Below are 17,779 nucleotides of genomic sequence, written 5' to 3'. Positions count from 1 at the left end.
GAGACGAGGCGGGGTCGGTTAGAAGATACTGAGAGATCCACGACCAAAGGTGGCGTTGGCCGGGGTGTAGGGGAGGTTGGAGCCCTGTGAGTGCCCGCCGAAGGCGTGACGGCACTGGAGGCTGTGGCAAGGAGGACCCCCACCACTGAGGGTCCAGTTAAGGCCGTGGCTGGCAAGTTTGGGGGGTCTGCCACCGTCACCTGGGGCACCGTCTGGGGGCTGCCCGCAGGACCGGGGCAGACCTGGTCAGCCACCCGAGAAAAAGCAGCCCGGGAACGCCTTTTGGAGCAGAGGCGGGCACAACGTTACACATGCTTATGCTCGTTTATACAAGATCTTTCACTGTACATGTGCAGTCAAGCAATGGGCACTGCAGCAGGTGTTGCAGAGTCTGAGGCTTTGTGCCACCATCACGGGTGGCTGAACCAATGGTGTAGCCACACTTCTTCATTAGTTCCTTGGAGCATCCAACTCTGGTGCGTAGGTGGTTGAGATATTACCACCTTTGCCATGATTTGTTGGCCCCTGGTGGCAAGGACTCAGCCACTGGGATGTCCATTTTTTCACTGTCGGGTATTTTTCAGCCTCTCATTCCACATCTGTAGTTGGTTTAGAGTGTTAATAGAATATTACCTGACCGGGGTTGTGATGTGAATGCTTCTGCTATGCCCCCCTACCCCCTTAGACTATTAGGAAAGGATAGCTGGAAGACACATTTGGAGGTCCTTGAGTCCAAGCTCCTGCTCAACGCAGGAGCATCCCTATCCAAACCATCCTAGTCCTGGTCTAAACTAGTCCTAAAACTGCACAACCCTGCTGCATAACTACAAGACACTATGCAGGACACCAAATTCACCCTAACTTGCCACAGGTAAAGCAGGGGAGGTGTGGATGGCAAGACCCTCTAACCAAGAGAATATGATCAGCGGGTGGGTGTGTGTTGGGAGTGGGGTGGATGTTGCAACCATACGGGGGGGGGGTGTTTGGAGGAAAGGGGTTGGGGGGGGGGGGGGCGTTGCAACCATATAGACTATATTCATGGGGCCAGAAAGGGAATGAGAGTGATTATGCCTCTGTGGGCAAAGGATTAATAAACTCATCTGAGATGGGGGAGTCCCGAGTGCCAGCCCCTGCTCCAAGGAATGTTTATGAATGTTAAATCATCAGTGGTTACAATGCCTAGACACGCTGGACACCAGATTCCTCTTCACCCCTCCCAGCTGAGCTGCAGTGGCTGTAGCCTAATCCCAGACTACAGCCATGTGTAAGCACCCATTCTCATGCTCCCTTTCGCTCTGGTCCTGTGACTCGGCTGTGATGAACAGACTGCTGTGCAGTCTCAGCAGGTGTAAACAACCCTTTCCTGCACAACAACTGGAACGGCTTAAGGCCCTCTCCTAGGAGGATCCAGCTATTGGTTGAAGCTTCCTCCTTAGAGGAGAATATTGGACTCAGATCTCCCAGATCCTGGATGTCCCACATGCTCTAACACTAAGATACTGTAGGGGGTGGGGGGCGCAGCTTTTCTAGGGCCATTTTTTAAGGGGACTAAAGTGATCTCTACTCCATTCTTAAAAGAAAGATTGCAGCATCTTTCTACTGAAGAAACTTCTGGGCTGTGGATCTCAAGGAGATGGGTTCGTCTCCCTGCAACTGTAAGAAAAGGACATTATTTCAAGTACACCCACATCGAAATTTCCCACCTTGTTAGCTGGAAATAGCTTCCCTATTCAGTGCACTATTTTTGGATCCCACTTAGAGGCACCTAGTTTTTTTCCCCATGCGCTGGGTTATTTACCTAACACAAGGGTGTGGAGTCAGCTCTGGAGACCAGGTACCTAAAAGTTATGCATTGCAACACCACACTTTTAGGTTCCTCAGGTTTTTCTTTGATTCTGGTCTCCGCTGAGCATGTTTCTGTGATTATTGCTGGCTTCAATAGGATTTCAACCACCAGAGAACTGCTTCTGATCCACCCTCCCCCCTCAAGAGTAAGGTAAGTATTTTATAAAACAGGAAAACTTTCCTTGGCTTTCCAACCTGGCTACAGGCTTCTCAAAAAAAGCTCTGTAAACTGTTCAGCACAGGCCAATAATCACAGCTTCCCCCTCAAGATTAGCTGGTGGTTTCTGGGACCTTCCACTTTGGGCCATACACCAGCTCCTGGCTTCTGAGACCCTGCGTGAATCCCATTGTTCACCTGTATCAAATCTCAAAGCCCTCCCCAATGTAGTCCAAACGCTCGCTAGTGCCACAGCTTCCTACCCAAGGAAGCCTTTGAGAAGTCACAGTCAGTTACGTACAATGCTTCTTACCCTCTTGGGCCTGGACCAGCAGTCCAAATAACCTTAGAGGCTTTGAAAAATCACATTTCTGTCATGAAAGATTGACAGGGAAGTTCTTCCATTCAATTTGGCAACTTCTACATTGGGTGGTATGTACCCATGTGTATAGTTCTGCTGACTAGATAAGACTTAGGGCCTTGTTGCCTGGTCATTTTGGGTGGCTCCTGAAGCATTTAACTCCTGGATTGTCTGCACATTAACACCTGAAACTGGTGTAAAGCACTTGTTATGCAGCTCAGTTACATCACTCTAGGGCAAGATTATCTCTGATGTGCGCTACCCAGCTCCTGTTGCACTCTGCCCCTCACCCCCAGTGGAAGCAGGAGGGGACCCTGAAGGACATGGGAAAGCCCTGGGGGTAGCGGGGAGGGAAGGAGAGGGGGATTTTTACCTTTCAGTCCTCCAGGTCCTTGCTGGCCTGAAGTGTGACTGCTCCAAACATGAGCTAGCACTACCATCCATCAACATCTGTGTGGCTCACAGCCAGTTGTGTAACAAGGCCCTTAGCAGGTCTGTTTGGCAGAGCTGCTCAGTGTGAGTGGGGTTTGTAGAAAGGTGACCCTTTATGGGCACATCATATTTCATTTGGAAAAAGTCCTGACATTTACAAGCCTAGGACTCTATGATTTTAAATGTCAGAGACATTTCTTCCTTCACCCTATTTTCAAAGTCACCTCCTCTGCTCACGGTCAAACTGATCACCACATTTGGGATAAAGAAGGAATTTTACTTTACAGCCCTCTGTCTTGGATCTCTCGAGTGTTTTTAAAAACCCTTACAGCAACAGGACATTGACGGTGCCCTTGTCCCCTTGCTTCACCTGTGGCAGGTTCTTAAGTGTTTTAGGGCAATATGTCTCATAGTTGTGTGACAGGGTTACTGGTATAGTTTTAGAGACAGGTCAGACAAGCACTTGTGTAGAATGGTCTGGCTACTGATCTTGGGGAGAGGGTTAGACTAGGTGATCTCCTGATGTCTCTTCCAGCTCTACTTCTCTGTGATTCTTTTTTATTGCAATCTGAAGCTCAGGTATTTTGTTTAAACACTTAACCATCTAAATAACAGAAACCTCAGTCAAGTTACCTTGATATTTATTTTATTTAAAGGATCAGAAACACAGTCATTGTAATTCATTTGCACTCATAAGCGCCAACATTTCCTAAATCACATTAACATTCATGTATCACAAAATCACTTTCTGAGCTGTGCAAAGTACGAAGGAACTGTTCAATTAGCTGAACCCATTTCTAGAATAGCGACCCTGGCATTATACAAAATGGGGCTGCCAGAGGGATTCTTTCACTTTTTTTTTCTATTGTAGGAAATGTACTCACACTCCTCTACTTCCTTCTCTCTTTCCTTTGTATGTAGTTAGAAAATGGACCACAGTAGGAGTCAATCCTCTTTCACAGTCATGGCACTGGTCACTTTCTTTAATGCTGATCAGTCTGATGTTCTGCACTCATATTCCTGACATGGAACTGATTTGACCAAGAAGATTACTCATTAACCCAAACTGTTATAATAAGCAATAAACGGGGGTGAGAAACAGCTGTGAACAGGGTGAAACTTTCAAACACCAAAAAAATATTTCTTGCAGGAGGTATGACCAAAAGGAATATTTTAACTCTCATTATCTATCTTTATCATGATTATTGTCCTCTCTCGAAAATACATTTAGAAACACTGATTTCATGACACAGACGTGTGTTTTCCTTTATTTCCTTGCATACTAGCTTTTGTGCCATACAATTTAAGCATTAGAGGGTGGAAGTCTGGAAGTATTTTAGAGCTGGCTGAATACAATATGCAGTAACCAAGGCATCTTCCTGTTTCATTTTTCTGAGCATAGTAAATGCAGTCTTGGAACCAGATTTGAACATGGATTTAATCATTATAGTTTCAGCAAAATCTCTCTCCTTCTGACAGTATTCACCCAGAGACTTTACAGAACACATTTTTGACATGGCTAGCTTGCTAACTCTCTAGTGTCTTGTGCAACACTGATTTGGACCAAATAACTGGTCAGATAGTTCTTTGTTCTTAAGTCAGTCTTTGGCAGAACAAAAATTTTTAATCTTCTATTGGTTACAAAAAAGGCAACCTTCTCCCAACAATAGTCAAACATTTTAGCAGCTGATTTTCTATAACTGGAAATATTAACAAATGATATAATGTTAAAAATGGGGGAAAAAAATTATGCCTCCCTTCCTCCCCCCCCAATAAAAACATAAAAAATTGAAAATGTCTCCATGCTTTGAAGGTGCTACACTTGGCCACAGACTGTGTTTCTGGAATCTGTTCATTACATATGACAGCAAAAGCAACTTAATTTTACTGGAGAACAGTGTCACAGAATGGAACTTAACATGAACGTTCATTTATACATATTGTGATATGTGCTCGTATACACATCTTGAAAAACAACAAAAGATCTTCCTCATGAAATACTGGTAAGAAAATGATGTCAATTATCTATTTTAATAAAACCATGTCCAGAGAACTGCCCCCCTAACTTGTGCTTGTTTGCCTTGGCAATCAGCTTGCCACTTGTGAAAGGCAAGATACTGCCACAGTTAAAAATATTCCTTTATCATAACTTGGTTTATGCATAATTGATTTTTAAAAAATACTCTCGTAATTACATTTCTGGATTTTTTTCTCTTTTTGATTAATATGAATAACTGGATAAACTTGCTTTATACTTATTGCACTTTGAAGTCCCTGGTAGGATGGAAGCTTATATTGCCCGATTCATTTTGTATTGTAGCTTGACCAGGTTTAGAAAATGAACAGCATCAAGAACTGTATATTTCTACAGTAAGAAATCACACTTTGATCATGATCATTACAGCCTTTTCAGCTCAGCTCTCATCTCTGTGATGCAACGACAGAGGAAAATTCCACTATTCCTGTGCTTGCTGGAATCTGCAGTGTTCTTTTTATTGCCTTAAAAGTCAATTAAAATTACTCCTCCTGGAAATGCTCCCAATTCTTGAATACTTATCACTGTCTAGACGGAGTATTGTGCTTTAGAAACTACATCTGCGAGAGGAAGGTTGTTACACACAGTCAAGTATATGCCCATCGCTGCCGAACCTGATTTTCTCTCTTGCTTTACGTAATGCTAGCAAACACTTTGAACTTGCTGAAACGTGCTTTAGATGCATTTCAGATTCCTATGTCAAATGTGAAACCTGCTGCAGCCTCGCCGTTGAGCCAAACCAAAGTTTTCCTAATAAAAAAGTAGCACCAGATGTTATGAAAAAGAGAAAATGTCTGCTCTATTAGGAATATACACAGATATAAAGGATAACAATTCTTACAGTAAAAAGTATGTCGTACAAAAAAAAGCAATTGGAAGTGATACTGAAGGACAAATAACCATGCTGCATATAATAAAGGCAGAAGATAGGTAAAAGGGATTCTGCTCAGATAACCACAATAGAATGGTGGAGCCATACCTCCTCAAGGGTGTTCCCAGTACATGTCACTGGTGCTTCAGATACTATGAAACTAGTCACTAACACCCTTCCTGACTGATGCTTTTATGCAACACATTTTTGAGGTATATCAACAGCATGACACTAATGTTTTGGACTCCTCATTCTTCCTTGCAGGATACTGCCCAATTTTTTAGCTGGGTTTTCTGTACTTTCCCTTATCTCTCCTGGAAAAATAAAATCCCAGTTCCATGAGCTTCCTACCACTCCTCCTCAAACTTTCAAATCCATCTTGCATAGGCCAGTAATAAGAACACTGCAGCTCTGACAAATAAGTTACAGCAATAAAACAACTTTCATTTTTTTCTCTTTTTTTAAAGATAGTTTCTCTATAATTTACACAAAGGGGAACAGGTGGAGTTCAGGTTAGATACAGTCCAAATGTGCATCCTCTCAGTCTGTAATTCCAGGTGGAAGGCACTACTTCAACATACCACTGTATGCACCAGATACTGTTTTGGAAGCACAGCAAAGTACTGTGCCTCCAGAGCTGTAGACGGGACGGCTGGGGAGTCTTTGGAAATAGAAATGGCAGTGGATATCAGTCAGGTCTCCCTTGGCTGTCTCTTTTTGTGCTATGGAATTTCCCCTGAAAAAGCCTTCAGTTCAGAGAGTGGCAATGAGTAAAATGTGTCCTCAGAAGCTCTCTACAAAGCTTCCAGGGAAGAGGCCTGTCCTGCCATTTCGCTGTAATGTCCCTTTATACCAGCCATCCTCTCTTTTCTTGTGCACAAACACAATGTCACCTTCTTTCAGTTCAATTTCTGCTTCGCTTTGAGGTGGATATGGTACCACAACACGATACCTGTAAAAACAGAAGGAAAGACTGTATCACACATAAATCCAATGGTCTGATCTAGTATTCCCTCACATGGGCAGGATGCTACTGGGAGCTGCATGAAGTCGGTCCTACTCTCATGACAGCACAGCACATTTCAGAGGAGTGCAAACTGAGTTTGCCCCAACTGCCTTGCGAAACTCCACCTCCATCTCTGAGACCTAAACTTCCCAACAGTTTAAAAAGGATGCTTGTCTCTTCCTAAGCACTGTATGGAGTGGCCTTGTATGTTTCAGAGTTGTGCAAATAATCAATTTGTTGGTTTAGTGGTCAAACTGGGGTCACCAGAAAACACCCCTCTTGGCCCCCTGTGCCAAACAAAAACCGTTAAACATTATTTGGGTTTGAAAGAGACCTGCCTCCTTCAGTCCCAGCAGATAAATCAATTCATACTCATATCAAGCTCCATCTTAATTCAGTTTCTTGTCCACTACTATTGCACCTGGAAGGCTGATCAACCTTACCTCTGAGAGTGAGAAACCATCATCTCATTCTAGCCATGCACAGGCAGGTTATATTTGTTCTTGTGTCAACACAATATTTTAGCTTAGGCAGCACTTCCCCACCCTCCAGTATTTGTCCCCCTGGGGTACTTACTGAAAGCAATCAGGCAGCAGTGTAACTGGGAGGAGGCAGGTAGCTGGTGAGTCAGAGTGTCATGACCCAATGATTGTGTGTGCGCTTCGGCACTGCAGAATTATTTCCCGCCACGTGGAGCTTTCTTTGCACGGTGCAATTCTCTGCTGCAGAGAGAAAACCCCGGTGCAAAGGAGTTCCCGCCACCCGTATGTAAATTTGTTTCCCACTATTGGCTGTTTCTAAATTATTCCCACGTGGCGGCTAGCGATTGGCTTGCTAGCCGTATAAGAGGTTTGAGCAGTTTCCGCCCAAGTTATAGAGGACTCCACAACCATCTCGTGGGGACTCTGAGCACGCGGCAGAGTAATAGAAACTTCGTGCGTGTCTCAGAGGAGTTCGGCGGCCTGATCAACCACCAACCTCTTCCCATCTCGTTCGTTAAATTCTTAAGACGTATCTACGGTTTTGTGCACTCGTCAAGGGTATCCAGGGCTCTGTCATGTTTGTTTTGCGGAGCCTAGCAAACTCCACGTGTGTTTGTCTGTAATTGCAACTCAAGAAAGTTTTTCCTGCCTGCACCGCGACCACCTACGGTGTAAGTAAAACAATCTTTAATTAACCGCTACGAGTCCGTGCCTAATTCTAGTCCGTCGTGCCAGAGTCCCCGCCCTACCGTTGCAGGCTCCCAGCCACAGCCCGCTGCGCGCCCCCGAAAGCCTCGGACCGCTCCCGCCCCGCACACAGAGGAGGTGCCACAAATGAGACTGGGAGCCTGCACTATGGCAGTAGTAGCCGGGTTCCTCGAGAGTCCACCCTGAGCTAATGGTCAGGGAAGACTCTCTGGGGCTGGGCAACTCCCCTTACCTCCTCTTTGGCACCTCTGCCCAGGGAGCTGAAATCACTAATTCTGCTGCTGCAATTCAGGTTCTTTGTTGGCCTTCACTTTGCTACACAAAACAAGCCAAATTGAAGTCTCCTCTCCTCTAAGACTGGCTCTCCATTCCCTTGGGTAGATCTAGTAGCCCTTCTCTGCTCCAGTTTGACTGTGTGCGCAGAACTGCACACAGCAGTGCAGATGAGATCTCACCATGGCCTTGTTCAATGGCACTAATCCTTCTCTTTCTCTACTGCAGATACTTTGCCAGATGCATCCTAGGGTTGCATTTGCTGTTTTCATTGCTGTACCACATCTGTAGCTCAGAGTCATTGTGCAATCTTCCGTACACCCCATTCTTTCCCCCCTCTAGCCATTCCAGTCTACTTGCCCCCAGCTTATAACAGAAAAATCAAGGTTGACAAAACACATAGGGGTCAAATCCAGATTTCCCTTGTAAGTGCCACCATTTTAGGTTTTGGCACTGCTAAAAAGTGCACACTCTGCCCCTAGAAGGTGATCCAGATAGACAGGGAGTTTGGTGCTGAGGATCTCAACACAATGAATGTGGAGCAGTGAAAACATTCAAAGAGGACCTTGGCACTGAGCCAGGAGGCACACAGCAAAGAAGAAACAATGAGCACAGGGGTGTCTCTGAACTTCTGCCCCTTCTCAGACCTTCATCTCCACCCATGCATGATCCCGAGTGCCTAGACCTCCTCTGATGACTAGATACTGGGGGTAGTGCAGCTGCCCACCTACTGCACAACTGAGCACTCAGCCAAGAAAGGGGGCACCTGGGTTCTAGACGCTGTTCAGCCTAGGGGAATTCAAACCCACTTTAGTAATTTTTAAGTGTCTTAACCCTGACTCCTGCTGATGCTGGATTTACGGGCAGAAAGGAATGAAGGTATCACAGGGCCAGAAAGAGATCAAATCAGAGGAGGCCAAGCCCTAGAAGTTCAGGTCTCAGAGGAACCATGTAAAATCTGGAGGTCCTGAACTAGGGCCCCTCTAAGGGAAGGTGTCATAGTTTCCATTAAGTGGAAACTATGACACCTCCTTTGTGGTAACCCTCAGACTACGGCTGAGAAACAAACCTCTCACTCACTCCTATGCTACACACACTGCAAGCAAAGCAGGGGTGGGAGATAGCTTAGCTCATCTGTAAGACCAGTGCTCTCCAAGCTGCATATTCATCATGTAAGTTTTGCTAAAATTAATTCACCCAGCTCCCATAGTATTGTACAGTCATTTTGTCTTACTGTACAAGTGTCAACTGCTGGAAGGGAAACTGTTTCTTTCTGGAAGGGAAACTGTTGGTTAGGATACAGCAAGTTTCAGTTTTCACCTACTGTATTTTCTTTGAAGTTTTTCAACAACCCTAGTTTTAAACCCATTCCTGGTTCTTTTAGGGTAAAAGAACTGGTCTCAGAGCTGGCTGTATGGGTAATGCACCTAGTGAAGAAAGAACATGTGGGTTCTTCACCAAGAGTTGTGAAACAAACATAACCCCTCATGACATGGGACTTGCATGGGTAGGGTTGCTTGGCACTTACGGGAGATGAGAGTTTTAACCACCAGGAAAGGGGGGTCAGGCTGATTCTTAGTATTGGACAGTTAGAAGGATCTGCCTGGCTGGTAGAGACCTAGGACCCTCCCAGCTAGAAACTGCTAGTTTTGGGCTGGATCCCTGTAATTTATTTTTCAAGATGTGACGGGCTAGCTAGAGGTGTTGTGAGAGGGGTGATGTGGCCCTCCAAGATGAGTTTACCCTCTGCAGCTGTAACTGTGGTACACACCCAAGGCCATCTTTGGTGCATGGGAGGGAAATTGCTCATAGAGAGAAACAAAACTGATTTGCTGCTCCATCTCCTGGTTTGCCCCCTAGTTTCTTATGATTAGAATTGGCAAAAATTGGGGACTCTGAGCCCATGAGAAATGTACATGCTTCAAAAAGTTTGTTTTTTGCGTAGAAGCTGAGTAACTCTATTTCCCCCCCTCAATATCCCATGAACTGGAAATCTTGAAAAAAATCCTTTCCACAAACACTGACACATTCTATTTTCATGGAACATTTTGGATCCGGGATAGACACACTTTCCAGCAGAGCTCGGTTTCACTGGAAAATTTTTGCTCAGCCCTGCTCAGGACCTCAAAATATTTTGTTCACGAAGCTAAGGTATGAGAGCACAAAGGAGCTGCTAATTGTTGCTATTAAATAATGGCAGTAGCTCCTTATCATGTTTATGTTTTTTTCTAGCACTGCCCCTGCCCTTGTCACACTCGTCTTCTGCTTTGCTGCATCTTGCTCTGGACTCTTTCTGAAAATGACATTGGGGTTGTCAGGAGCAACACAGACAAAAAGGCTGCCCTGTCCTAAATAGTTAACAAGTAACAGAATGATCCAGGTAGTCAGCTTCTAAGCTTTTTTAAGTGTGGGGAGGGAAAGCCTGTGAGCATTTTTGCTGCTTATAGGCCATACCTATACAGGCAACCCCCACTTAGCGCTCTTAATTGGATCTGGAAAAACTGAGCGCTAAGTGAAATCCATTTCCCCATAGGAATGAATGTAAATAGGGATAATTGGTTACCGCCACTTCTTGTAGCTGCCACCGCCTCTGCCCATCCGCCAGCCACTCCAGCACCTCATGCCCTGCCCTGAGCACGAGCCCCTGCTGGCCCTGACCCCAGGCACTGGTGCTCCTGCTGCCCCACCCTGGGTGTGGGCCCCCGCTGGCCCTGGCCACTTCTCGCTGCTTCTTCCCACCCTTCTACCTGCTCCAGCACCACTAGGCCCCATGCTCCTGCTGCCCCTGGCCTGGGCACCGGCGCAGGTCCTGCATTCATGCCTGCCCCGCCCCCCCCCTTCCTGCCACTCACCGCTTCTCACCACCACTTCTGCTTCTCCCCACCCACCCACCCACCAAAACTTGCTGATTCCACTGAGCAATATAGCAAAACTGGCTGGGAGCTCAGTGGACTTGGGTATGATTTTTAAATGAGCACTGTAGTGAAATAACACTAACTGAAACTGCGTTAAGTGGGGGTTGCTGGTACTGCCTCTGTTGAGCCTGGGACTGCAGCAGAGAAACAAGACCTACCCTATTTGCTCCCTCTCTGCACTTGCCCAAACTCAGTAGTTAAGGTAGAGTAGATGGCTCAAAGAGGCCTTCAGTCCATTCCCTGTCTCAGGCGTCTGAGAGCAGTACTAGAGCACCCAGGCAGGACCCCATCTTGTCACAGAATCACAGGGTGGGAAGGGAACTCAAGGGTCACCTGGTCCATCCCCTGGAGGAATGCTATTCCTAATCCCTCCTCCCCACTATTTTGCTGGGCTTGAGCACATGCAAAGGGGGAAATGAATGGGTGAGCCTTATTTCTTGGTAGCTAGGATGGGCGCAGCCAGGAGGTAATATAAACATGCCTTAAGGCATATTCCTAGATGCAGTTCTACATGGATCTTGCATATCTTCTGCTGACTGATGTGTAGAATTGAGAATAAAACATACCCAATACACAGCTGATCCTCCTCACCATGTGCAGCTTCACTAATCAGTTGGCATTTATTTAATAATCAATACCTGTCTCACTAATTGCAAAGAAATGAATATAGTAAGATAGTTAAAGAAATGCCAATTGATCATTCAAAACATTACTCTGAAGGATTTAATACATTTACCATTGCTGTATGGTCATTAATACCCAATTAATGTTTTTCACAGTCAAGTATTTATTTAAAATAATTACGTGCCTTACAGGTAAATTAAATGTGCACTTGAAAATCTCATGGTGCAACATTACCATAAGTTCTCTCAATTGATTCCCAGTGGGTTGGTACCACATCAAGGACCTCTCTGAAACTGAATGACAGTAGCTAATTTTCACTGCAACCACTGCTTGGATCCCTGCTGGCTCCTGTTGTGAAGCTAGAGACTCAAAATATGTGACAGCGAAACTGCCAGATCTGGCTACAGGAGCTTTGTGCTTTAGCACGGCCAAGGATCCTGTTAGCTGTAAACATATTCATAGATTCATAGATGTTAGGGTCGGAAGGGACCTCAATAGATCATCGAGTCCGACCCCCTGCATAAGCAGGAAAGAGTGCTGGGTCTAGATGACCCCAGCTAGATACTCGTCTAACCTCCTTTTGAAGACCCCCAGGGTAGGGGAGAGCACCACCTCCCTTGGGAGCCCGTTCCAGACCTTGGCCACTCGAACTGTGAAGAAGTTCTTCCTAATGTCCAATCTGAATCTGCTCTCTGCTAGCTTGTGGCCATTATTTCTTGTAACCCCCGGGGGCGCCTTGGTGAATAAATACTCACCAACTCCCTTCTGTGCCCCCGTGATGAACTTATAGGCAGCCACAAGGTCGCCTCTCAACCTTCTCTTGCGGAGGCTGAAAAGGTCCAGTTTCTCTAGTCTCTCCTCGTAGGGCTTGGTCTGCAGGCCCTTGACCATACGAGTTGCCCTTCTCTGTACCCTCTCCAGGTTATCCGCATCCTTCTTGAAGTGTGGCGCCCAGAATTGCATGCAGTACTCCAACTGCGGTCTGACCAACGCCCGATAGAGGGGAAGTATCACCTCCCTGGACCTATTCGTCATGCATCTGCTGATGCACAATAAAGTGCCATTGGCTTTTCTGATGGCTTCGTCACACTGCCGGCTCATGTTCATCTTGGAGTCCACTAGGACTCCAAGATCCCTTTCCACCTCTGTGCCACCCAGCAGGTCATTCCCTAGGCTGTAGGTGTGCTGGACATTTTTCCTCCCTAGCTGGACATTTTTCCTCCCTATGCTGGACATTTTTCCATCCAGAAGTGGATGTTCTGCTTTAAAATACCTGGTTAAAATCTTATTGTCTTGACTGGCAACATAGTCAGGTAGAATCTAAATCTGTGTTCAAGCGGCATCAAAAATTAGTTGGTCATCTCTTCCCCTTGGCCAGTAAATCTAGTTGTCACTTGTTTCCTATGTGGAAAAGCAAATGATATAGGTTGAAATGTGCACTGCCTGCTGGCTGCAGGGAAACAGTCTATCATACTGTCATTTGCAGAACTGCTAAATTTCTCTTGTGAGGCTTTGCCAATTACCACCATTATGCAAATAAGCACACACATTATTTCAAATGCTCTGCTTCAATGTTGATTAATTAAATTATCAGACTGGAACAATTTTTAGCAAAGATGATGCCAAATTTCAGATCTCACAGCTGTAATAACATCATTTTGCAATTCTGTTTCCTGAGTTTCTGAATATAGAGAAACAAGCCTCACTGTGGCCTTGAAAAATCAGAGAGGTATTATTTTCCCTATTTTACAGATGAGGAAACTAAGTTACAGAAATGTGCCATAATTTGTGTAGGTTGGCACTAACAGTCTGTGGCACTTAAAGTGCTCCTGACTTCTAGTCCTGTACCTTAAGTACAAGACCTTCCTTTTAAAAACCAAGTAGAATCTCACTAATGTCCAATTGCTAATTAATAAATATTTCATATTAGCAAGCGAGGTTTTATTGTGTTTGATACCTCCCTCCAATCCCAGTAATCATATATTGGTACAGCTAATTTCTTTGGGGTTTTCCTTAAAGATTTATAAAATAAACCCAGGTTCCTACATCACAGAATGCATCTTTTAATGCAATCTTTTAAATGTATTGTAATGTTAGTGTATCATAGTACAACAGCAAACATACTGTCTTCTTTTTTATAAAAGCAATGGTGAACTCAAAAATAAAAAACTTCAGGTCCATGTCAGCTATGGAATCTTTCCTGAGGCTGCATTTCCCCCACCTCTGAGATTGCTGGATTTGCAGATGAGGGAAATGAGAATTATTGAGGTTCTAATATACAGAATAAAAGACCACCTGGAACTGCTTCTAGACATGATAAATTAGACCAGTCAAACCTCGTGATGCCATTGGACACCTCCAGATGGCATTTTAGTCTAGTTTTCCTCAGGACGGTAATAAAAACATAGCATTTTTTAAATACAAAAACTCTTCCTTCTCTTTCCCGATATTTTTCCTTTTCTCCCTACAGGGCAGTCTTTCCTACTTCTATCTCAGTTTGCTCTTCTCTCCTTTCCTCTCCTTGCTCTCTCATCTGAACAGTGTTATGAAAGCAGTAGGCTCCCTTACAAATCTGCTGGGCCTGTCAAAAATCTTGGACTTATCAGTGTCATATTGCACCCCTAATAATGAGTCTTCTATCACTAAAGAGCTCTGTGCCTACCATTATTATAGGAGGGACTGGTAGCGCTATCCATTATTAAGTAAGACACTGCTCTCGCTTGCTTATAACCTTGCCAAGCTTTTACCATGTGGGCTGCATTTTTTCATGCCAGATGACTGCCTCAGGCTCAAATTGTTTGGAAAATTTTAGCCCAAGTGGCTCTGCTTGTTTCCAGTACCTAGGCTAGGGGAAAACATGCTCATTTGTAGTATTAGAAAACATCTAGTGAACTTTTCTTTGAAAAGCTTCTATACCCCCCAGTTCTCTGGAGCCAAAACTTAGCTTTTGTGTCAGGGACGTCTCTTTTGCTGCTCTGTTGCAAAGTCAGCCACATTTAGGCATCATGCGTGCCTTCGGAAAACTCTCAGGTTGCACATGCTAGAGATTCAGAGCTGAAAGCACTAATGATGCTATCTGCACTAAGCATGCTCCAGCATCTCATGGCTTCTACCTGTGACCACACTATATACATGCCATCTCCACACCCCACCTCCAGCCCACTTGTACAGGGTAAAGCTGGAATATTCCTGAACCTACTGCTCCTAATTGAGCACCAGCACTGAAAGCAAGAAATCTCAATGGCACCCTTGCAAAAGTGGAGGAAGAAAAAGCAGAAGGAAAAAAAAGCCAGAATTGGAGGAGTAGGGAAGGAGTAGACTGGAGTAAGGAGGCTAGACACCATCTGCTGTGAGGTCCAGGAACACTGATTAGGAAGCAGATAGGGGCCAGACTGGATTGGTAACTAGGAAGGAAAGGAAAGAGAGATCTGCTGGACTAGAACAGTGGTTCCCAACCTTTTTTATACTATAGACTGGCATGGGATGGGGCACATGGAGCTGGCTGCCCCGCTTTAACCCCACACGTGACTACCAGCGGTGGAAGCTGCTTGCCTGGGCAGACAGATAGGGGGGCCTGAGCGGGGGGAGGGGGGGTGGGGTGGGGGCTTGTGCTATGACCCGGCAGCCAACCCTTTGTAGCCTGGTGGTTGGGAACCTCTGGATGAGAAGACCAAGACTCTGAGCCAGGAAGGAGAGGGTGATACCACTTGGGAAAGGACAGAGAGACCTTATATTTTGGGAGCCAGATGACAAGGTGATGAGATAAGATTAAGGTCAGATGAAGATCTAGGGAGAGGGAGACTGGGCCTGACTGGGCCAAAAGACTGGGATGAAGAGCCAGGAAGCCAGGAGACTTGGCTAAGGAGCTGGAAAGGTTGCAGGAAGGGGAGACATTAAGATCAGATGAGATGAGTTCAGGGAAAGAGACTAGGAGTGGGAGTTAACATGGGGAAAATAGGATGCTGGAGATGAGAAAGGACAGTCTCATGATTAAAGCTGTAGAAGACTGCCTGAAGTCCAATCCTGCCCTGCCCCACAGTTCACATGTAATGCTGGGTAACTCATTTAAAGCACATTTTTCACAGATGACCATTAACTGGGTATTCCCCATTTTGTGGATGTTCAGTTTGAGACCCTACAGACTCACATAAATGCTGAGCGCACACAACTCTAACTGAAATTAATGAGAACTGAGAACTAGACCTTGAATATCTCCAGTGCTGTATAATGCTATGCACTCTGAAAAATCATGTCATAAGCATTTCAAACTGGGCAACAAAGTAACTTGACACTTCTCTCTGGCTAATCCTCATTTTAACAATGGAGAATTATTACCACCTTGTCAACTCATGGGGCCCAGGTGAAAATAAAGCAATTAATGGTTGTGACACTACAGTATTGAATACCATAGAAAAAGCCTATGTGATAATTAGTGATTCCATCTTCAGAAAAGGGCTTTGAAAGTTGGCATGAAATAAGGCCTGAGACCACATGCTGAACAAGGAGTAAATAAGGCCTTAGGCCACATGCTGAATAAAATACTGACTAGCTGCACACTGGATGAACCAGGGGTCTTGTGGAAAAAAGAAAGTATATGCAACTGTGATTAAAGGCAGTATAATAATGCACAAGGGGCTAATTACGGTTGGATAAGCAACCTTAATTCTGACATTTGGTAACTTCTGAGTGCTTGATTTTGCACCCTTAATATTCTCTTAATGTAGTTTTTGCATGTAATATAAACACATTATGCTCTAATAAAGCAAGAGAGCTCACCTACCAAAGTTTCATAGAAGGAATAAGCACAAGTAGATCATGTTTGTACTAGGCATGCCAAGCCATTCGTACATGACAACCCCTACCAAGTGGAAATAAACAATTTATTCCATTTAGGCCCATACTGTTGGTTAAAAGTACAGTCTGACTGCTGCATAATTTAGATGGAAGACTGCAGAGACTTAAGAAGTTTCTTCAAACATTAAAGGCCTGAAGCCACCTGGCTGCTTTCCTATTACAATCTCTGAATCAGTAACCTCAAACAAGTGAGCTGTGTGCCGCACCTAGATCCTTAACACTCCCTGCTGGAAATCACATTTTGCTGAGTAGCTCATTTTAAATTTTGGAGGTGGCATTTTAATCCAGGTAAGTATCTCGATGCAGGGAAACATGTAACAGGGATTTGTGCATGCTCTTAGGTTAGAACGTGTTCAGGTCATTGTTACAATTTCTTTACCATTTACATGCCTTCTCTTCGAACAAAAAATAAATGTAAATACAGGGAAATTAAAGCAAGAAATCCATAAGCATGTGTGTAAGTGCTTTCCTGAATAAGGACCTCAGCTTTGAATGAAGCAGACATTTGTGGAGAACACCCCTGATGACTACACATGATGGCTGAATGAAATGTATATTTTACAAGTCATACACTGTACTTATCCTGTCTTGAACTATTGTCATGGTAATATCTAGTTTGAAGGCTCTATGGGCCCCTCTACACATACAGGTAAAGGTGTGATGGGATCTAATGCCTGATTCACATGAACAATCATGCCTGATTCACATGATCAATCCTGACTTTTGCTTGCAAAAAGCCACTCTAGTTAAAGCCTCCCCCCCTTGCCCCCGGTCCCGCTGCTGCCCCAGAGCCCAAGTAAAGATGCCCTAAGGCGGTACCCTGCCCTGTCTTTTGCCTAACTTTAGACTAGCATGGCTAACTCCTCCTCTTCAGCAAATTGACTTAACATCCATTGAAAGACATGAGAGAACCAGGGCCTTCCATTGCAACCAAACCACTGTCAGCCCAATACCCAAATACATAAGTGAAACAATGTTAAAACTAACTCTCTTTTCTCCTTTACCTACATATGGCAAGAGAAGGAAATTAGGAGCATGAAAATTAGAAAATCTTGTGATGAGCTTGACCTCGAATCACCTTCCTCTCTGACCTGATGCAATTTATGTGCACAAAAGGCTGCCTTGCCATTCAGAAGAACATATAATTCCTCTTTAGTGTGTGACCCTCAAAGCTGCAAGCAATTAGAGTCCTTTGATGCACCTCTAATATGGTGAG

At 44.8% G+C, this 17,779-nt stretch overlaps 1 protein-coding gene across 3 annotated transcripts in view; it reads right to left on the bottom strand.

The window, feature by feature from the left end:
* Positions 1 to 3,424: 3,424 nt before the first annotated feature.
* SH3RF3 (SH3 domain containing ring finger 3) overlaps positions 3,425 to 17,779 on the bottom strand; it is a 393,698-nt gene continuing 379,343 nt past the window's right edge. For all 3 annotated transcript variants that reach the window (XM_059721048.1, XM_059721047.1, XM_019484992.2), the window contains one exon: positions 3,425 to 6,653. In XM_059721048.1, coding sequence (XP_059577031.1) covers positions 6,485 to 6,653 — 169 coding nt within the window. In that variant the 3' untranslated portion in view covers positions 3,425 to 6,484. The remainder of the gene's footprint in view (positions 6,654 to 17,779) is intronic.

Source organism: Alligator mississippiensis, chromosome 1 (assembly GCF_030867095.1).
Source record: "Alligator mississippiensis isolate rAllMis1 chromosome 1, rAllMis1, whole genome shotgun sequence".
Classification (NCBI taxonomy): Eukaryota; Metazoa; Chordata; order Crocodylia; family Alligatoridae; genus Alligator; species Alligator mississippiensis.
This window is presented reverse-complemented; position numbering and strand designations above follow the sequence as displayed.